This window comes from Vombatus ursinus, unplaced genomic scaffold, assembly GCF_900497805.2.
Source record: "Vombatus ursinus unplaced genomic scaffold, bare-nosed wombat genome assembly UNPS02014807.1, whole genome shotgun sequence".
In the NCBI taxonomy this organism is placed as follows: Eukaryota; Metazoa; Chordata; class Mammalia; order Diprotodontia; family Vombatidae; genus Vombatus; species Vombatus ursinus.
Window position 1 is genome coordinate 7,814,291 of NW_020954585.1, and position 22,990 is coordinate 7,837,280.

General features: G+C 38.5%; 1 protein-coding gene across 2 annotated transcripts in view; it reads right to left on the minus strand.

The window, feature by feature from the left end:
* Positions 1-16,913, minus strand: part of LOC114052318 (uncharacterized protein C16orf52 homolog B) — a 72,598-nt gene extending 55,685 nt beyond the window's left edge. For both annotated transcript variants that reach the window (XM_027874867.1, XM_027874866.1), the window contains exon 1: positions 16,803-16,913. In XM_027874867.1, the coding sequence (XP_027730668.1) occupies positions 16,803-16,908 (106 nt within the window). In that variant the 5' untranslated portion in view covers positions 16,909-16,913. The remainder of the gene's footprint in view (positions 1-16,802) is intronic.
* Positions 16,914-22,990: the final 6,077 nt, after the last annotated feature.

Here is a 22,990-nt window from a genome sequence, read left to right on the forward strand (position 1 = left end):
AAAAACAATTAAAAAAATGTTTTCTCATGAAGTCAGGAGGATCTGAGTTCAAATCTGGTCTCAGACCAAACACTTGCTGCTTGCTACCTATATGACCCTGGGCAAGTTACTTAACCCCAACTGCCAAAGTAAATAAACAAATAAATAAATAGATAAATGTTTAAAAAATGTTTTCTCTTCACAATTCAAGGGCTTAGGCATTGATAAGAATGTAAAAATGTGAGGAAACGGAAGAATTAAAACCTTTTTTAAAAGACCACCCTAACCCTAAATGCTACCACCCTACAAGGAATCATTGAGAAAAGTTTGGGGTCTACTGTTAGAGAAACACAAGGTTAAGAACAAATGAAAGAATTTAGTACTAGTTCAGTTAAAACTTACAAATGAGTTTCTGTACTTCTAGCATCCAATCACTTGTTAGAGGATCTATTTCTGAGAGCTCATGAGCTTATCTAGCACTAAAGGAACATTAATTTCTAAAGAAAACTATTAAAGACAAATATTTTCTTATCAGATTTCTCAGGCAAAGTGGGAAGATAGTTACAATAAGATGAGATTATATCTAAAAATATGGAGCAGTCTATTATAATACAGCCCCCTTACAAAGCCATTGGGCTGATTTTAAATGGTCACTCTGAAGCAACTGGATGATGTCCACCAACTTACCTTCCCAGCAGATACTAGAAATACCAATACAATGAATTGTATTATCCCACAAAGGGCTCTTATTCAATCAACATTTCAGCAAGCAAGTTTGTTTTCTAATACCTTAAAGTCTAAATAAGAACAGATCTACCTAAAATAGGAACTAGCCTAAAGAAAGTTCTCAAAAGCAGGTGCATCACAAATCTACCTTCTCACACTGCCAGTCTAACAATGTGTTTGTTCTAAAAAAGTATAGTATCTTGAGATTCACATCTCTGGTCCCTAAATTTACTTAATTTATTTAGAAAAACAAAAACACAACCACTCAATAAGCCAGTTTCCAAAGTATGCACTTCATCTACTATAGAATGACAATGTAAAAAGAGTTTAATATCTTGGTTGTATCGTAACTTGAACTTATCTGTATCTTTCTTTATAATTAGTACTATTTAACAAATACTTGTATTATAACAATATGCATTTTGACTGCAAATATACAACGTTTCAGCTAACTTATAAGCTATTAAATAGCCTTTTCTGAGCTAGGTAAAAATTATAACATTGTTTAGGTTATAAGGACATACATTTCTAGACATGACCAAAGTGGAAATTTGTTTTTTCTTAACTATGTATATTTGTTATAAGAGTCTGGATTTTGTCTTTCTTTCTTTCTCATTTCAGATAGGAGAGAGAGAAAAATAAATTCTTGTTAATTTTTTAAAATTAAAGGTTTTTTTTTTTTAAGAAACAAACAAAAAAACCCCAACCCATTACACTGTTTCCATGGGCAAATACATTTCAAGATCTTGTCAAATAGACTTTAAAACTTTCAGAACAAAAAAAATTTTATCTGTGTAGTGTTGGGGCTACTAAATTATTTATAACACTTCTTAGGCTCTACTTTGGCAATACCTTTTTTCTTTTCTTCATGACAGCAAAGACCAAGCCTGAATTTTGTCAATATGCTTGTTTCAGGATAGCAAAATTGGTACAAGGTATAGTCTCATTTGCCAAAATGAAATAAGACAAAATATCTTACCTCCTTTTCATCACTTTAATACCTGCTGTTTATCACTTCCAAATCCCTCTTCAGCCTTGACTTCTTTCCTGAATCCTAGTCTATTTTCACTGATACAACATAGTTACCTCAAGCACATTTCTAAAGGCATACTCATCACTTTTACCACAAGCAGGATCCCCTTCCTTATCTCTGTTAATGTAATTATCATTCACTTAGACTCAAAATCTATGGATTGTAAAGTCCTTGAAAGTAAAAATTATTTTATTACTTAGATTTTGTATTTCTAGCAAAATGCCTGGTACATAATTAATAGTTTCCCTATCTTCAGTCTAAATGTCACCTTCCTATGAACATTACTTTATTTATGTAAATCTACTATTAAAAAAATTGTCAAAGGCTCCCCATTGCCTGCAGGATAAAGTCTAGCACAATCTAATTCAAATATCTTTTTCAGTATTATCTTATAGTATTCCTCTACATGAATCCTCATCTCTAGCCAAAATAGCCCATTCACTGACTCCAAAACCTAACTTATACTTGCTTACCCCTCAGGCCTTTACTTTTATTCACCCTTAAATGGAATGCTTTCCTGGCCTCCATTTCAATCCTATTCATCCTCAAAGACATGCCCACAGGTGTATGTTGTGCAGACCTGTTTTACATTCTCTACATTTTTCTAAGGGTGGAAATCCTTTGGTGGGGCAAGTGACCCTATATTGTACAGGCTTGCTCTAAGAGAACTTTGCACAGTCACAGTAGGTTCTGCAGAGGGATCTGTATTTTCGAACTATGATATGGAGGCCTGTTCTAAGAGCTCCTTCCATCTTTTCCATGAAGCCTTCCCCAACCATCCCAGATAGAAATAATTTATCCATTTTTCTAATTTACGTATAACTAAAACACTATACAAATGTTACTTGGTTGTAACCCCCTAAGCACTGAGCCTGTAGTAAGTTCTCAATTTTTGTGGATGGATATAAGAATTAATGAATTTATTAAGCATCTACTGTGTCAGGCACTGTGCTAGGTGCTGGGACATAAAGGCAAGAGAGGTAACATGTACACATGTATAGGGATAGATGTACATATGTATAGGGATAGAGATTGGATATGTGATTTCATTAATAAAGGAAATCCTGATTATGAAGGCACCTTCTCTGTAACTTATAGTCTCAGCACAAGATTTCTTAACCTCTTCTGTGCCATACATCCCTTTGACAGTCTGGTGAAGCTGTCATGAACCCATTCTCAGAATTCTTTTAAATGCATAAAATAAAATACACAGGATCATAAAGGAAACTATTAAAATCATTATCAAAATATTAAAAACAAGGGCAGCTAGGTGGCACAGTGAATAGAGCGCTGGCCCTGGAGTCAGAGGACCTGAGTTCAAATCCAGCCTCAGACACTTGATACTTATTAGCTGTGTGAACCTGGGCAAGTCACTTAACTCCACTGCAATGCCAAAAAAAAATAAATAAAAACAAAACCAAAAACAAGTTTACAGATCTTGGATTCATAGGTTAATAATGCTTTAGGGAGTTGCCTAGAGTTCTGAAAGTTTAAGGGACTTCCCCAGGGTCACATATCCAGAATGTGTCAAAGGTGGACTGGTCTTTCTGACTCCAATGCTGGCTCTCTACCTGATGCGGCCTGTCAACTACAAAAAAATATTTAACATATACAAAATAAATACAAAGTAATTTTCCTTGAAGGAGGGAGGAACTTGGAGGGAATCAAGGCTTTGTACAGAAGATGGCATTAATGCTGAACTCTGCAGGAAAGCAGGTTTCTAAGAGGAAGAAATAAGGAAGGAGTGCATTTTAGGTGTGAAGACAGGCTGTGCAAAGATATAAAGATGAGAGATGGAATCTCATGAATGAAAAAGAGCCAGAAGGGTAGCTTGGCAGAACTGCAGAGGAAAGGAAACAATTTATCAAATGCTGCAGAGAAGTCAAGAACAATGAAGCCGGGGGAAAAAGGCTATCAGAGCCGGCAATTAAGAAATTGCTGGTAACTTTTAAGAGAGAATTCTGAGTGCTGAGATGCAATTCAGAAGCCAGATTGCAAAGGGTTGAGAAATTAGAGAAGAGGAAAGTCAAGCAATGATTGTGAACAGCTTTTTCTAGGAGTTCGGCTCTGAAAAGGAGGAGAAATATAGGACGATAGTACAAGAGAGAAAGGTAGGATCCAGTGAGGTTTTGTTTTTGTTTTTTAAAGAACACATCTAGGCATATTTGTAGGCAGCTGTGAAGGAGTCCACAGAATGGGAGAAGACGGATACAAGCGGAAGGCAAAAACATCTACTAAGCACCTATTGTATGTCAAGCACTGTACCAAACCCACTACAAATTTTATGATTTTGTGGAAAATCTGCCATATTAGACAGAAAGGTATGGGATCAAGGGTATATACATATAGAAGGACAGACCTGGGTGAGGAAAAGGACCATCTCTTTATCAGAAATTACAGTAAAAGCAGATAACTGGGAATAATAATATCAGATAGTTTTGAAATGTAGAAAAGGGGAGTAGAGAAAGATCAAGAAGAAGGGAATTTATTTTTTCAGTAAATTATGAGTCAAAGTCTTCTAAGAAAGTAGGAGGCAAAGGTGGAAGGAAAGCTTCAGGAAAGAATATATAATATGGAACAGCCTTTATAGGTAAAGAAATACAAAATCAACTAGGGAAGAGTGAAAGGTCAGTTGAGATTAGATAACTTAAATCTGTAGTATTTTTAGCACAGTTGCCTGACTTCCTCTAGCACAACACATAAATGGGAATAGAGAAAGTGATGGTGGAAGTAATTCAGGGTTGAAATTAGGTAAAGCATGAGTGGTGACAGGACAAGGTGGCAAGGGAATTGACAGCAGAGGAATGTGGTGTTGAACTGGTTAGCTATAGTGCTGAGAATTGGAAGAGAAAAAAATATTACCACTACTAGTGCAATGGTAATATACTGGGAGAATACAGGAGTGGAAGGACTAGAGAGCATGGTAAGGATGAAGATTAAATTTAGGAAAACGGATGGCACAGGGAGAGATGGAATTATAGAATATTATAGTCAAAGGAATTTCTGAATTCTCAACATGGAAGAGGAATACTTGTGTATGATGTATATGATGATCAAGAGTGAGACCATTTTTATACCTCTGTGGGTAGCTGTAGTGGGGAAAAGGCCATGGGAATTAATGAGACTAAGAAACTGGGAGGCTATTTTCAGGGAACATCAGCATGTATTAGCCCCCTAGTACAAGGAGGTACTGGGGATAAGGGAAAAGGAAGACTGAGCTAGGCAATGAACCCCTTGAGAAAGGAAATGACTAGTAGATTACTGTCATCAGAATCTAGATTGAGTGATATAACTGGCTAGAGTGAACCTCAAAGGAAGAGAGGTTGCTGACTGATGGCAACAGAGAGAGAGATTGGAATTTGCAATAAATTAAAAATCTGTCAGTCAGTATTGAGAAAGAAGTGGCATTGTAGGATCTACAGGATACAGCTACCTTTTCTAGCTCTTTTCAGTAAATGTTCTGAAATTATGTCACTGGTAATCCAAAACAGAGGACCTAAGAGACCCTTGGGAAGTAAAAAAAAATAAAGAGCAGTTATTTCCTGATCAACAAAACTGACAGGAGCATAGTCTATCCACACCTGGAAAGAGCTTCTATTACCAAGGCTGAAACTTAATCTAATGCTCCAAGTGAAGGATTCAGCTGTGATTACATTAGAAAAGGCAAAGTCTCATGAAACACTCCTCTCTCACATTTCTTGCTTGATGTAACCGAGTTTCTACTTTACTTTTTCTCATTCTCTAAAGATAAGGTCATGGTCTGGAGTTGAACAGCTCCATATTAAAATTCACCAGCTGTCATTTTGCTCAATGTACACAGCAGCAAGTGTTGCAAAGCCAAATGTGACCTTTTATTTATAGCAAAGCTAGAATAAAACTGAACCCCCATATGATTCCTCATATGTATTAATTTACATATACATATGCAAAGATACATACATTTATTACATAAGTAAACATAATTTAGTAATGATCCAAGGAAATATCAGTTTATTTCAAAATTGAATTATAATGACAAACTTTGCTGTGAGATTTCATATAAACACAATCTTAAAGTATTATATAAATGCCAACTATTATTATTTTTGCATAAGGTCAATATGTACACATATATAGATGTATATACATTTTATACTAATAAAGGAATTCTTAATCCTTTCAATTCTAAAGCAACAGATGCTAAAGAAGCATATTCTACTTAATCATGCCACATATAGTATCTTTATGGAGAAGTTTCTATGGACATAGCACTGCTAAAAATTGTGATTAAAAATTCACATGCACAATATTTTCAATGTAAATCTTACAGAATCACATAATTTACGAGGTAGAAGGGACCTCAGCAGCCACATAGTCCAGCCCATACACAAAAAGAATATCCGCTATACCCTACATGACAGATAGTTGTCCAGCCTATGCATGAAGACCTCCCAAGGAGGAGGAACCCACAACCTCTTGAGGAAGCCTATTTCCCTTTTGAACAGTTCAAATTGTTGTTAAGTTTTTCCTGATATCAAGCCTAAATTTTCCTCTTTGTAATTTGTTCCTGATTCTGAACAGCAAGTATAATCCATCTCCTATAATCCTTCAACTATTGATAGGTTCACCCTGAGTTATCTCCATGATAATCATGCTTATTACTTCCTTCAATCAGTCCTTATACATCATGTGTTCAAGGCCCCTCACCATTCCCAGTTGCCCTCTTTTGGGAATGCTACAGTTTATTGATGTCCTCCTTAAACTACAGTGGCCAGTACTGAACATAATACTCCAGATGAAGTCTGACAAGAACAGAGTATAGTGGGACTAACACCTGCTTATTTCTGGAAACTATGCCTCTCTTAATATAGCCCAAGATCTCATTAGCTTTTTTGGGTGCCACATTGCATATATGGCTCATATTGTGCTTGCAGTCCACTAAAACCTCTAGATCTTTTTTAGAACAATTGCTATCTATTCATGTCTTCCTCACCTTATGCTTGTAAAGTTAATGTTTTTGTATCTAAGCACAAGACTACATTTATTCCTATTGAATTTCACTTTATTATATTCTATTCAATGTTTCAGGCCAGAGGAGTCAAACATGGCTACATGTGGCCCACGACATTCCTGAGTGTAGCCCCAAATAGATTAAAATGTAATTGGGAAATATTTTACAAAATAAATAAAAATACAATGAATGCTGATAAATAAAACATAGATAGATTAATATGTGATTTTCTAAGTCAATATGTGGCCTGTAGGAATCCTTATGTAGTGGCAAGTGTCTAATTGAGTTTTTCTAGCGTGTCAAAATTCTTTTGGAATCTGACTGTGTAGGTATCTATGTAAAACTATGGTAGCTATCTCTCCCAACTTTGTGTCATTTGCAAATCTGATGAGAATACCATCTGCACTAGATCTTCATCTCACACACCCAATAACAGTGGGCATTCCCCAAGACTGTGTCTTGGGCCCTCTTTTCTTTCATATTTATGATCTGATCAGTTCTCATGGTTTTAATTATCATCTCTAGAAATGATTCTCAGATCTATTTATCTAGTCCTAACCTTTCTCCCCACATCCAGTTTCACATCTCCAACTGCCTATTAGACATCTTGAATTGAATGTCTTAAAACCAGTGTGTACAAAACTGAATTCATTATCTTTGTCCCTCAAACCTTCCCATTTCTCAATTTCCCCATTACAGCTGATGGTACCACCATTCTCTCAGTCACAAAGGTTCCCAACCTAGGCGTCATCCTAAATTCTTCACTCTCACTCATCCCTCATTTCCATTAAGTTGTCAAGTCTTCTAGTTTTTAACCTTCATAAGGTCTACATGTATCCTTCTCTGACACTACAACCACCTTATTACAGGCCCTCGTTGCCTCATACCTGGACTATTTACAATAGTGTGATGATTATTTTCACTGCCTTAAGTCTTTCCTCACTTCCATCTATCTACTCTGCTCTCAAACTGATCTTCCTTAAGCATAGGTTTGACCATATCACCCTTTTATAAACTCCAGTGGCTCCTATCACATCCAGGATCAAATATAAAATTCTCTGTTTGGTTTTCAAAGCCCTTTGTAACCTGGTATTTTCCCACTTTACTCCTCTCCGTGTATTTTGCAATTGAGTGACAAAGGCCTCCCTGCTGTTCCTCATATGATACTCCATCTCTGGACTCAGCATTTTCACTGGTTGTCCCCATGCTTAGAATTCTCAGATCTACCTTTTAGCTTCCTTTAGGTTTCAGCTAAAGTCCAGCTTTCTGCAAGCAGCCTTTCCCAGTTCTCCTTAACCTTAGTGCCTTCCCTCTAAAACTCCTTCCAATTTACCTATTTATATCTTGTTTGTACATAGTTGTTTGGATATTTGTCTCTCCTATTTAAAAGACCATGAGCTCTTGGACAGCAGGGACTGTTTTTTGCCTTTCTTAGAATTAGCTTAGCTTAGCACAGTGCTTGGCATATAATAGGTACTTAATAATGGCTATCTAACTGACTAAACAGCACAGGGTAAAAACACTAACCCATGGGGTGCACGAATGGTTTTTGATATGCCCTTGTCCATTTGAACTTGTCCATTCTTCTCTGGTACTCTAATAATAATGTTAGTCTTGCCACCCCCCCAGAGCAAGGACTAAGACTAAGGTTCACCTAAATTTTACCTCTTCAAATATAGAATCTGTTATACAACTAATCGGGACAGGCTTATCAGACAAGATACAAAATACCTGGAATAATCTGAATACCACCAGAGCTTGCACAGAAAAACATTTGACCACCAGAGGGAAATAAATGTAACACATAAGCCATTACAAATAATTTAAGATGCAAATATGAAATTTACCACCTTTATATAGTCAATCCTGTCACTGCACAGCCTTATCTCTTGGGCTACTTAGATGAAAGGTATAAAACAAGGTCACTGTGTGAATAATTACTCATTCAAGTTGCATGACTAAGTTGTTAATTTACACTCTAACAATTTCACAAACATCAACACTTCATTAATTGCCTGAGTAGAAAGCGTGAGATTTTACAATATGGCCCACTATGTAACTATGCATTGGAATAAAGCCATGAAATAGATAAAAATTCATTTTCAGAAACTGTCCTGACAACCAGAAGAGTTCTTATCCTTAAAGCTGGAACTGCAAGTAGTTATTACTTGGCCAGATTTCCATGAGGAAATAGATATTTTGTCCATTTCAAAGCTGATTTTCAGACTGGAGAGGATTTTTAAATTTAGTAATTATTGGTCAAATTCTCTCTTTGATTCTCAACTAACTAAAAAACTTTATAAACTGTGAACTTCTAAACACATCTTTTTTAAAAAATCTGAGTTAAAAGAGCTCTAGAGAATATCCTGTTTCAATACCCATACCCACCTGAAAAACTCAGAATGCCTGAAAATAGGATAAATTCAACCTAAAAGAAAAAGTCAGCTAAAAAAAACATTAAAAGTTTCAGTTTCACAAATTTTAAAAAGCCTTCCTGCTTTGAAATCCTCTTCTATCTGCTCCAGCTAAGTATAAAAACTGGTCATTTCTCAATATATTTGCATATGTCCCAATAAGCACTAAATCACTGATAAAAATGTAGTCTCTCTTCTCAGATTGAATGAACCCTGCTGGGTTTCAGACACAAGAAAGCTCTATTCAAAATGGGAACACTTTGAAATAACAATCACTTGAAATCAACTATTTTTCTTCTGAAACAAATATATATTAAGAATAAGAATAAATATATGTATATATGTGTGTGTGTGTATGTATATGTATATATACGTATACATACACACACACACACACACACACACACACACACACACACACACAGATATATGTGGCTCTGATGTGAGATGGACAGTGCAGGCCAAAGCTTTCAAGATGAGACTAAGACTTCCTGAACACATTTCTTTTCACATATAAGTTCTGAGAGGGTTGTTCAGAAAGCTATGATGAATCAAATGTTTCATTAAACATGCTCAGCTTTTTCAATCTAGAAGCTAACATGATTCCATACCATTTATCTTCCTGCCTTTCCAAGTTCTTTTTGCCAATCTCCATTTGTTACTTGTGTCTGCTAATATAGGTTCCCAACCCTCCTCCTCCACAACTCACTGCATGTGCTGCTCATCAGTTGTCTGCTAGCTATCTCTATCCCAGAGAGCAACATAATAAAATCACAGGTCTACTCACCCATCACCCTCCTTATCTTTACTGTCAACATTCCTTAAAACATTTAAGTATGCTTGCCTAAAGATTTCTGTTACTATAGGGTACAGAGATTTCTATATTTTCCAGTACTTCTGGTCAATTTAATAAAACTAAAATGAATCGAGTAAATGTTTTTAATGACCACTCAGATTACTGACAACATCCCTCATACCAAAGTATCTTTGGGATAACTGATGTCATCACTACTCTGGAAAATGGAGTTATTTATCAGGTTTTAAATTACTGCAACTTTTAATTTCTTATTGATTGCTTACAGCAGGAATATCTAATCAGTTAACTGGGATCTACCATGACTTGAAAGGTTCCAGGATTCCCAACAGGGAAGTACAACTGGCAATAACACACAAGTCCCCCTCCCTCTTACACACATGCCATTTACCCAGCAGACCTCAAATTTTGGGGGAAAGAAAAAGTAACTCTTCTTCATAAAAGGATGAGAAGTTTTGGGTTAAAGAAATGACCATTACATTAGACTAAGTGATACTTTTAAAAATATGAAAATTATTATAAAGTATAAAATTATAAACTTTAATTCAAATAAATTAACTTTTTCTCTTCTCCCTCTACCTCTGCTCTTTGTAATCTTGTCAGCTTCCACTGATTCAATTATCATCCCTATGCAGAAGATACTCAGATTTATTTATCTAGCCCAATCACCCTGTATCACATGAAGAGGTGGCCCATTCCCTTTGCCAAGGCAAACCCCTCCACATACCCCCTTCATACCATTCTATTCGATCTCCTCCAGAAGATTACCCCCTTATTATCCCAACTGTCCCACTAAGCTTCAATCTTTCCCTGTCTACTGGGTGCTTCCCTGTTGTCTGCAAACACACTTAAGTATCACCTATCCTCTAAAAAAAAACCTTTACTTGATCCTGACCATCTCTCCCTTAGCAATTGTCCTATATCTCTCCTCCCTTTTATGGCTAAATTCCTTTCAAAAGCCATCTACAACTGGTGCCTCCACTTTCTCTCTTCTCACTCTCTTCTAAACCCCCTTGAAGTCTGGCTTCCAACCTTAAATACTGAAACTGCTCCCTCCAAAAATCTTTCAACTGCCAAATTTCACAGCCTTTTCTCAATCTTCAACTTTCTTGACTTCTTTGCAGCCCTTGATACCGCTTCACCTAGCTCCTCTCTAGCTAGGTTTTTGTAACACTATATTTTTCTGATTCTCCTCCTACCAGTCAGATTGCTCCTTCTCGGTCTCCTTTCTTGGATCTTCATCCTCACTTGTCACACCTGAAAGAATTCTGTTTCTAACTATGGGTGTCCTCCCAAGAGTCTGTCCTGGGTCCTTTTCTCTGTACTAGTTCACTTGGTGATCTCATCAGCTCCCAGGGATTCAATTATCATCTCTATGCAGATGATTCTCAGTTTTGTTTATCAATAGATAACTTCTCTTCTGACCTCTAGTATCCAACTGTGAAAGAGACATCTAAAATTGAATGTCTGGCAGACATTTTAAACTCAAATATATCCTAAACAGAATGTCATTACCTTTCTTCCAAAATCCTCCCCTCTTTTGAATTTCTCTTTTACTGCTGAGGTCACCATTCATCTTTCCAGTCACCCTAGCTCCCAATCTAGATATCATCCTTGACTCTTCACTCACTTACCTCCCCATCCCCCACCACCATATCCAATCTGTTGCCAAAGCCTGTTGACTATACCTTCACAACATCTCTCACACACCTCCTCTCTATTCACACAGCCACCACCCTGGTGCATACCCTCATTACCTTATACAAGGACTAATACAAAAGCCTTGTGGTTGGTCTCCAACTCTCAAGTCTCTCCCTCAAGTTCCTTCTCTACCTAGCTGCCAAATTCACCTCCCTAAAGTGCAGGTCTGACCATACTACTCCCCTACCCAAAGTCCAGTAGCTCCCTATTACCTTTAGGTTCAAATATAAAATCTTCTATTTGGCTTTTAAAACTCTTGAAAATCTGGCCCCTTCCTACCTTTCCAGTCTCTTTACACCATACTTCTTTCAACATACTCTAAGATCCAGCAATAGTGGCTGTCTTGCTGTAACTTGCCTACAGCACTCCATCTCCTGCCTCCATGACTTTTCATCAGCTGTTCTCATGCCTGGAATCATCTCTCTCCTTCATATTAGCCTTCTAGCTTCCCTCAAATCTCAGCTCAAATTCCACCTTCTACAAATTTTTTCAGTCCCCCAATTGCTATTTTCTTCTCTCTAAGATCATCTCCAATTTACTATGTACAGACGAAATATATTCTAGAGATCTGAAACACAAGGTAAACCAGACTCTGCATTTCAGTAAGGGGGCTTGTAGGGAAAAAATTCTGGGGTCTGAAGAATGGAAAGGAAGCTTGTGAAGAAAGTACAACAGAAGGTTGTTAAGGGGATAAGAGGAGAAAGGGAGATAGGTAAGATGCCCTGACCTAAATATTTAAGTGTGTTTTGCCCTTCAATTATGAGCACCCTTTGGGCAGGGACTATAATTTTGCCTTTGCCTTATATGCCCAGGGCTTAGCACAGTGCCTTTACACATGGTAAACATTTAGTAAATGCTTATTGTTTTAGGAGGGAAGATGACATGAAGGATGTTGTTGGGAAAATTATAATGAATTTCCCTGAGAATGAAGCAAAAATAAATGGCTTTCAACTATTAGAAGAAAAATTCTGACTAGACATAAAGAACTCCTCCCTGCACTGCAGTAGTCTCCTGGGGAAAGCTGTGGACTCTTCCTGAGGAGATCCCATTTGCTCAAGGAAGGTTTATTGATGGTATAGTCCTGCCAAAAGATGGCTACTGAATTCCTCCTATGAACAGGAATCTTTCAATAAAAGATTCCTTTAAAAACCGAGCAGGTTTTTAATCACCAAAAGCCATTTTACTGAGCTCATCACTTTACAAAAATTAACTCTTTAAACTTCAAAACGATTCCTCAAGTAATGATGTCTTTAAATTCTTTAAAGACAAGAAGAATTACAGTATAAATAAAGTAAGAGATGAAATAATTTTAGGACTGGCACCTAAAACTTCCCTCTTCCACTGAAAGCTTTTTAACTAATCTAAAAAACGATAAAGGCAAACACTATTTCAACAAAGAAAAGTTTTATTGGAATAAGGTTAAATTTTCTCCCCAAATCTTAGAAACAGAAGTCTTAGATTTGTATCATCAGCACACAAGAAACAAAATGTGAAAATGGCTCTTCTCAGCATAGGCAGAAACAAAAATCAACGAGTACTGTAGAACTCCTTAATGATACCACTTTCACGTCCCATGTGTTTTTTTTTGTTTATACTATTAAAATTTTAAAATCCCACCTAGGTTTTCATTGAACTACCTATTAAATTTCATTAAACTACCAATTAAACTATTAAATGTTCATTTAAAAAATATTTTTCTACATATACTATTTAAAATTTTAATCTCTTGGTTTGATTACATCTTGAAATCTCTTTAAATCAATCCATATGTTAATACAATATGATGTCTTCAGTCAACTCTGAGCTCCCAAATATGTTATTTCATTTTCCTTTCTATGTAAAACAATAAACACAGCGTGGAGGGATGAATTTCCTGTGTCTCTGCAGCATTAAGATAAACAGAACACACAAAACCTACAGAGGTAGGTCTATGAGACAGTTCACATACTTACAATAATAACCTAAATTTTGGGAAGCTGACCTACCTGTCTTTTCATGATGTTTTAAACCACATTTGCCTTAGCTCAATTTAACTACTGTTCCAAACACATAACTATGGCAGTATTGTCAATTGAGAATTACAAATTTATCTTCCTCATAACAATGCTGGCTATGTGACTCTGGGCAAGTCATTTAACCTCTAGGCAAGTCTCTAAGACTTACAAGTTGCATTGGTATAGGAAGTTCTTCAGTGGGAACTCAAACCATGGCTCAACTCACCAGTGTTTCTCAAAATGTGCTCCAGAAACTCCTGGAGATCCCCTTGCAGGGAGGTCAAAACCATTTTCAAAATAATACTAAGACATTTTCATTTCTAATACAATAAATATCCATAGATATAACCCACATTAACAAAAGCTCTTTGGGGGAAGGTTCCTCAATAATTTTAAAAACTCTAACAGGGTCCTGACACCAAAAAGTTTGAGAACTATTGATCTACACCAATAAAATAATGAGTTCAATACCTATAGCCTTATCCTATATTAATTTTAGGCCTGGGCTTATTCTCCCTGATAGTGCCTTATTTCCAACAATGTCTACCAACAGCTTAAATTTCGCTTTTTAACTACTCAACGATACCATGGAACTACAGAGGCCAGTGCCTTTTAGAGATGTATTAATTTTTATTAGTCACCAGTTTTGTCCTTCTGAGAACATAATTTTTTGATAAGGCTTTATTTCTGAAACTGGGATTCTAAAGACTGCAATTGCAAAGTGGATGATTGCTGACTATATCCTATATAGTTCTATATAAAGGCAAGTACTACTTCAGCAAAGAAAAGTTTTATTGGAATAAGGTTAAACTTTCTCCCCAAATCCTAGAAATAGAAGTCTTGGATTTGTATCATCAGCCTCTGGAACTTTTCTCTCGATCATTTCTACAACTTTCTTTTGCTTTACATATCTCTGGGGGCTTAATAGGCCAAGAGAAGTTCTACAAATAGCAAAAGGTCCCATAAGCGGTACCAAACCAGTCATTACAAGAGACAGAACTCAAGACAGAAAGAACACCACAACGTGAGCTAGTCTTTTCAGGTTTAACTGTATGAACTGGAAGCATTTTCAGGCACAAAAGACTATGATATCATGCTTGTTTCAAACTACTTAAATACCTTCTTCATAAATTTTGCAATTTTGAGCTTTGCTAAAGCCAAATAGCCAACAGGATCCTACCAGTGTTCTACCAATAAGCAAAATACCTGATAGCATGATTTTCAGTTACATGGTCCAACGGAGAGGAGAGGGTAGTAGAGGTGAAGTACATTGCCAAGGAAGCAATAAATGTCCTTCCTGCTGCCATTTTTGAAAGAGCTAAAAATATTGCTGAATAGTAAGAAGCACTTCACAAGTTTGATAAAGCAGTCATTTATGTTTACAAATCATTTTTGGAGATTAATGTTTCACCATCCCCCATAACATCTACTGAACTGACAATTTTAAAGTGAGCGCACTATTAAAACCACTTTAGTCAGCTCTTCTATTCTTATTATTAGCTAAACAAAGTGAATATTCTCCAAAAATCCATTCTCAACAACAAACACACAAATGTTGGGATAGCGGAATGGAAAACACTGAGTGCAGAATCACTTGAGACACTTCAGAGACTACTTGCCTAGAGCCTTGAAATTTCTATCAGGCTCTGCAGTTACTAGAAAACTTTGCAATTCTAATGTGTTGTTCAATTTTTAAAGTACTATTAGGATCTCTATTTTGTGAGATATCAGTATGAAAAATACCCCATAAAATGAGATTTGGGCTTAGAAACAAAATTATAACCACACACTTCAAAGGGAGAATCTGAATCTACATGTAATTCAAAATCTGTCAAGAAGCAGAAGCAGGTAGAGATGATGCAGAGGATTCTGATATGCTGCTATAACTCAGGACAATATCAAGCTCTCCTAGCCTCCTCTCCCCAGTAGAAACTCCCTAGTTTTGGGCCCTGTTCTTTTTCAAGGCCCTGCCAGCTCTCACATCTTTCTACACACATCACTTGTACTAATTTCATTCCCTTGCTTTTTCAGATCTCTCAATTGAAGGGCAAAACATATTTAAGTATTCAGATCACCTTGCCCACCTCCCCTTCTCCCTTCTGTTACACTTCCTTCACAGGCTTCCTTCTCCCTCAGACCTTAGGATTTCCTTTCTACAGGCTCCCTCATAGAAACCCAAAGTCCTGTTTACCTGTGTTTCAGATCTCTAGTCCCACCCCCACCCCCATTTCCTTCAATCTCCAATTACTTCATACTTTTTCAGATTCTTTGCACCTCCTCTTCCCTCCCTCCTCCATCCTTAAGAAAGAAAGGTTAAAGCCAGGTCCTCTCTGTCTCTAGATAAGTCAAGTCCCCACTGAGGTCCCCTGCTCACCTCATTCTTCCTCCATTAAATGTCCATCACTTTTCCTCAGTCCTAGTCTCTCCTCATCCTCCTCCTCCTCAGCCCTGGTATGCTCTCCTCCTTTTCTTATCCAGCTCAGTCTCTCCCCTTCATTCTCCTCATGCCAGTCTCATTTTCCTCCTCGGCCCCTCTCCCCTCTTCAGTCAATGCCCTCTTCTCAGCCTCAGTGTTGCCTCTACATTCTCCTCAGCCCTCCTCACGGTTCTCTTCAGTCCCTGATCTTTCCCCCTCCTCAGCTCTGGTATCTTATCATTCTCCTCCTCACCCTAGGGTCCCCTTCTGATCTCTCTCCTCTTCAGCTCCAGTGTCCCCTCGCTCTGTTCTCAGTCCCGGTGTCCTCCCCTCTTTTTCCTCCTCAGCTCCAGCGTCCATCCCTTCCTGATCTTTCTCCTCCACAGCCCAGGATGCAGCTTCCTGATCTCCTCATCCTTTTCAGCCCCAGTCTTCTCTTCCGATCTCTTCTCCTCCTCTGTCCCATCCCTCCTCCTCATTCTCAGTCTCCCTTCCTCATCTTCCTCAGCCAGAAGATTTCTCCTTCTGATCTCTTTTCTCTTCTCCTCAGTTCCAGTCTCTCCTCCTCATCCTGTGTCTTCTCCTCAGCCTTCCTCTCTCTCCTCCTCAGCCCTCTCCTCTCCCCTTCTCTCTCCTCCTCAACCCCAGCGTCTCCTAGGCTCTCAGCTCTCTTCCCTCCGCACTCCCCGCACCCCGGCCCGGCCCGGCCCGCTGCCCCGCCCCCTGCCCGCTCACCGGCGGACTCCCCGGTGTTGATCCAGTCGGGGTTGGCGATGCTGGCGATGGCGAAGATATCCGCGGCCAAAAAGAGACATCCTGAGATGATGGTCAGTTTATCCATCTCCCCGTCCCCACTCCCCCCTCCCCCCTCCCCCCGGCCCCGGGACTCGCCGAGGCCTCACGCCACCCGCCCCATGGGCCGCCGCCGCCGCCGCCGCCGCCGCCGCCGCCCGCCGGGGGCCGCCTCCCGCGCCGCCGCCTCCTCGAACCCGCCCCCGTCTCCTCCTCCTTCCCCCCCACCCCCCCTCAGCGCCGATCGCCCGGACCCAGCATCCGCGGCGGGCCCGCACAGCGCCGGAACCGCAGCTCGCCCCGGAACTGCTTGGCCCGCCCGCCCCTGACCCGGAAGCGGGACCTGCGTGCTCTGGGTTGGCTCCGGGGGAGCGAGCCGAGCCCACCTCCCTGCAGCCCTTGTTGCTTTTGCTCCCCGCATATCTCGTGGCCGTCTTGGGCGGGGACTGTCCCAGGCGGCAGCCGGGGCAGGCTCCGGCCTGGTCTCCCGGGAGGGGGCCGGGAGGGAGGCAGGGAGACCCTTCTTCCCTCCCTCTCCGGCACCAGCCTCGCCCGCCTGTTCAAGCCCCTTCAAGATTTGGCCGAGACAAATCTGCCCAAGTCCCGAAATTTTGTGCTGCCGAAGGTTAGATAACACTGCTTAAAATCCCCCACCCCGCCTTGATTAATTGGAAATGGAGATCATTTCCTCACTTTCTGAAGCACCAGCTGAGTGTTTGCTGATACCTGGAGACCTGCAGAGTATTTGGGAGCAACTTTTGGGCACGAAGAAGATGATTGACTTAAAGCCCCTGGCATTGAATTATTGAGTTTTTAGTTTTAAAATAAGCTGTTCTGTTGAAGAATCACTTGGTTGGGGAACGTCTTAATGAGCAGACACTTATTTACATTACAGAGTGTAAAAGGGTGCCTGTTTTCCGCAGTACTGTTTTCCCCATAGCAATTGGCTTAGGCCCATGAGGTTCTGTGGAACGAAGAAAGCATTTATTAAAGCGCTTACTATGCGCAAAGGAAAATTTGCCCTAGCTCCCAAGCTCTTATGGGGGAAACAACACATGGAAGGTTTCAGCTGCAAGTCATGGAAGGATCCCATGGTCCTTTGGGTGCAGTGGAAAATCGGGTGGTAATGCCTCTTCTTTAATGGTTTTTTTTTTCCACTGATAAATCACGTATATTTCTGAAGTTAAACCATTTTGGTAATAAAAGAAGTTTCTTCGCTGGGTGTTCAGTAGCTGTGGCTGTAGCACCTGCAGGAATAGTAGCAATGCTTTATTGTCATAAGGATTACTTCCCCAGGATGACCTGGAAAATGTGCTATTCCCAGGATTCTTAGGTTCAGAGTCCTGGGCTATCTCCATTGGGTTCTGAGGGGGGATGATGGTCAAAGTGATGGTGGTAGTGATTTGCCTGGCACGTGCTACTTCCTGTTTTTTCACTAGGATTTTCCCACTGGAGTTGGAGTTTAGAGCATCACTTCTCTTACCCATACTGACTTCTTGATCCTTGCCAAGCAACTTAATCCTTCAATTCCACAAGCAACTCTCTGGGACTGACTATAAATTGCAGAACAGTTGCTGATCTGTTTTGGTTGAAGGGAATTTTATGTCATGGAAATCGAGGATTAATGCAGTTAAAATAACTGTCATCGCCTGAAGCTAGGTGGCTCAGTGGATAGAGTACTGGCCCTTGAGTAAGGAGGATCTCAGTTCAAAACCGGCCTCAGATAATTGACACTTACTAGCTGTGTGACCCTGGGCAAGTCACTTAACCCTGATTGCCTCATTAAAAAAAAAACTATCATGATCATCAAAAAGCATTCATTAAGCACTATGTACTAATGTACTATGCTAAAATGGGGATACCAAGAAGCAAAAACAGCCTCTGCCTTCAAGGAGTTCACATGCTATTGGGAGAGAAAACATGCAAAGAACTATTTACATACACGATACAAGTATATATACCTATGTATATCAGGAAAGGAGGAAGGTGAATATAGGGAGGGCAAGGAACCATGAAAGTCCTCCTAGCTGCAATAAGTGTAAAGTTATATGAATTTTATAGAAGTAGAAATATTCTTAAACTGTTAAGCTAAAATACTTAGTAACTGAAGTAACCAAAACACACGGTAAATAAGAAATTACAAATCCGTAATAGTCAATCTATGGTTCTTTATCTTCAACAGAGGCAATCTTTTTATGTGACAGAGGTTTCCTTAAGAACTCCCATGCTAATTTCTAATTTTCAGTTCAGTTTCAAACCAAATAAACAGTAAATAGAATATCAACTTTCCTCTTCAGTGTCATTTTAATTGGCCCTTGAAAGACCTATAAGAATTTTCTGTTCCTGTTTTTGGATTGGCTGCCCATTTACAAAACCAGTGCAATCAACCAATTAATAAGTGTTTATTAAGTACTTGCTATGTACCACCCACTGTGCTGGGCAATGGGAATATAAAGACAAAAGCGAAAACAGTCCCTGCCCTCAAGAAACTGTATGTATATATGCATATATGTATTTATCTATATACAAAATAGGTGATTTTGGGTGGAAGACACCAAAACTGGGGAAGAAAGGATCAGAAAGGTTGTTCAGGTAGAAAGTGGTACTTGAGCTGTGCTCTAATGGAAACTATAGATTCTAAGACAGAGATGAGGAGGGAGTGAATGCCAGAGATGGGGGGGAGGGGAATAGCCAATACAGATGAACAAAAATGGGAAATGGAGTGTAATGTGGTTCAAATTCCAACAGATTCTACAGTTTTGCAGAAATCATTCACTCAACATATACCTAGAAATCTTGCTATGATTTGAGTACAATGGTATTAGCTAGGGGGAGAGAGATCAGATTAATTTTATAGTCCGGATTTTCATGTACAAATGCCAGACTTTTAAGGAAAAGGTTATTATTTTTAATTTTTTAAGTTATATAATAACTTCTCTTTCACAGAGAAAATGGCACTAGATCATACAAATATTCCCAGGGCCCTGGATGTGACACATGGATAAAAATATAAAACATCGCTGAACAGCCTAAAACACTGCATTACTGAGTGATGCTGTCACTTTTCTGAAGTGATTAAGTTTGAAATACTTATATTCTTGTCTGTCCTGTCTGTTGCTTGACCAAACAGGACTAAAAACTCCACATTCACCATCTTCATATCCCTAAATAGTGGTTATTGATGATTAAATTGATCAATGAGGGTTGTTATAATTAGCAATGATAATTAGCTGATGGGACCCCTATGAGCAAATGATGAAATTAATGTTCCTGGTGAGTAGAGGTATAATGATTCAGTTCTTGGTCTTAAATAATTAAAAAACAAAGTTCAGTATCCAGACTCAACCCATGCGTGATTCTCTATCCCTTTCTATCTTTAACCCTATAGAAGAGATATGAGGACGTAAGGAAAAAACAAAAATATACCTGAATTGAGATATTAAAAAACAAACAGAAAATACTGGGCAGATATAAGCAGTGACAAGCACATTTGCCTGGAAGTCAAGGATACCTAGGTTCTACTACTGACTCTACCACTAACTGTGTGAAGATGAACAAGTTACTTCACCTCTAGATCTATTTCTTCCCATATAAAACTGCATGGTGGTGGTGATGAGGGTAGATAAGATAATTTTTAAGGCCACTTTCAGCTCTAAACTTTTATGATTTTATGATTAAGGTCTAATGGATCCCTTTAGTCAAGCTTTAGTCATGGTTGATGGTAATAAGCCTAGCTCTTTTTTATGCAGAGAGGAGATGAACCAAGAGACTTCTTATGGCAAGAAGAGGAAAAATGCTCTAGGGTACTTAGGAGAAAAGAGAAGGCACCCCAAAAGGTACAATACTTGAAATCACAAACCATAAATGGGGGGGGTGGGCTTTATGGTGATAATTATTGTGGATCTGTGGACCAAGAAAAGGATGGACTTTCAGGGAAAATAAAAATAGATACTACCTAACTCCTCTTTTAGGATTTAATACACCATAAGATCTTTAGAGATCCTCTATCCTTCTCCCCACCCCTCAACAACATTGCCATACAGACCTGGTGACGGGAATCTTATTGGCACTGGCATTACACAGAGTGCCTTAATTATCTGGGACTTTTTGCCTTGGGGAACTTTCTTCCATCAAGAAGCCATGTGACCAAGAAGCTGAAAATCCACAAAATCAAGAGAAGGAGTGTGAACTGCAGTAGTCTCCTACATTTCTCCCGTCTAGCTAGCAAGGCTTTGGGAAACTAGATGTTACTCTTGTGTCAAAAAGCAGGTAAATCAATAGGAACTGAGACCTAATGATATAGTAGAAAGTTCATGGAGGCAGAGAGATCTGAGTGAATCCCAGTGACTGGAGCAGAGAGCAGACCATGGTTGGCCAAAAGATTGAGCTGCAGCCCACAACTGTTCTCGCTAATCTACCATGGAGGACACTTAACTTTACTTGTCCAACCATTTTACTTCCCATTCTTTTACAAACTGGATCATTTGATTTCTAATTTTAAAAAATGCACATTTAGTTTTATTAATCATCTCTTTTAACGTATGTTTGATAGCTCAATGGGTAGCATGCTGAGCCTGGAGTTAGAAAGACCTGAGCTCAAAGCTGGCCTCAGACAATAACTAGCTGTGTGACCCTGGGCAAGTCACTTAATATCTGTTTGCCTTAATCCACTGGAGAAGGAAATGACAAACCACTCCAGTATCTTTGCCAAGAAAACCCCATGAACAGTATGATCCAGAGGGTCATGAAGAGTCAGACACAACTGAACAACAACATAATTATATGATTCACACCCCCAGGACTGCTTTAGCTTCATCCTAACAATTTTGGTATGTTGTTTCATCATTTTACCATTTTCTTTCACATAATTATTAATTGTTTCAATGATTTGTTCTTTGACTCCCTTATTTAGGATTTCAATAAGTCTCTATTTGGGTGTGTGTCTTTCATTTGTGATCCCTTAACCAACTGCTATTTTTATGTTGCTATATCTGTAAAGGATGTATTTACTATTTCTGTCTTTTTACATTTGTTTGCAATATCTCTGTGCCCTAATACATGGTTAATATTTTTAAAGTTCTGTGTGGTGTTGAGATAGTCTCATTTAGAAGATATCCTAAATCTTTTAGCTCTAATATTATTAACAATTTGTTTGTATATTTTCCCTTTGTTCATCTTTCTGTTAGACTTATCCAAAACTGAGATGGACATTGAAATCTCCTATCACTTTTGTGCTACTGTCTATGTATTATTGTAGCTTAGTTTATATTCCCTTTATGACTTTAAATGCTAAGGCACTTGGAGCATGTTAAGTTTAATGTTTACAGTGGTGGTTGTCTATGGTACCTTTTAGCATAAAATTGTTTCCTTGGTTTTTTCTTTTTATGTTTTAAATGTTTGTTTATTCTTTGTTTGATAGAATGATTGTAACTCCTGTTGTTTTGGATTCACTTGATGCATAGTAAATTTTTTCCCCCTAGACCTTCATTTTTATTCTGTGTTATGTCTTTGTTTTTAAAATGTTTCTTGTAAGCAACATATTGTGAGGTTTTTTTTTAAATCCAATCTGTCACTCTTTTTTGTTTTATTGGATTTTTTAATTCACTCACATTTAAAGTTGTGAGAGTCAGGTTTTTATTTTCCTCTATATGTCTTTATTTTTTTTCCCCAAATTGGGATTCCCTCATCCCCCTTCTTCTGTTAACACGATGCTTTGTCTCCAGTTATTTTAGCTTAATCTATTTTAAGGCAACCCTATTCCCACTGGCTCTTTTTTCTTTACCTTCAACCCCTCTCTTCCTACCTTATCTCCATTTGTGATCCTTTTCACTAGTTTTAGAATCTGGCTTATTATTTCCTTTTTTTCTTTCTTGCTTTTATCTAGTTACTTAATCCTTGGCTTCTTCCCCCCCCCCCCCCAGTAAAATAATAAAGTAGAATCTCCCTTTCTTTCTTCCCCTTCAATTTGTTTTGTTCATTAGTTTTTAAGATTTCATTTTCTGTACCTTTTTTCTGGAAAGGATTTCTTTTACTCATTCTTCATTTTCTTTCCTTTCTATCTATTCTAGACTTTATTTTGTGATTTGTGGCCCTTATATTTATTTAGTCCTTCTTTATTCTCTGCATGGAAT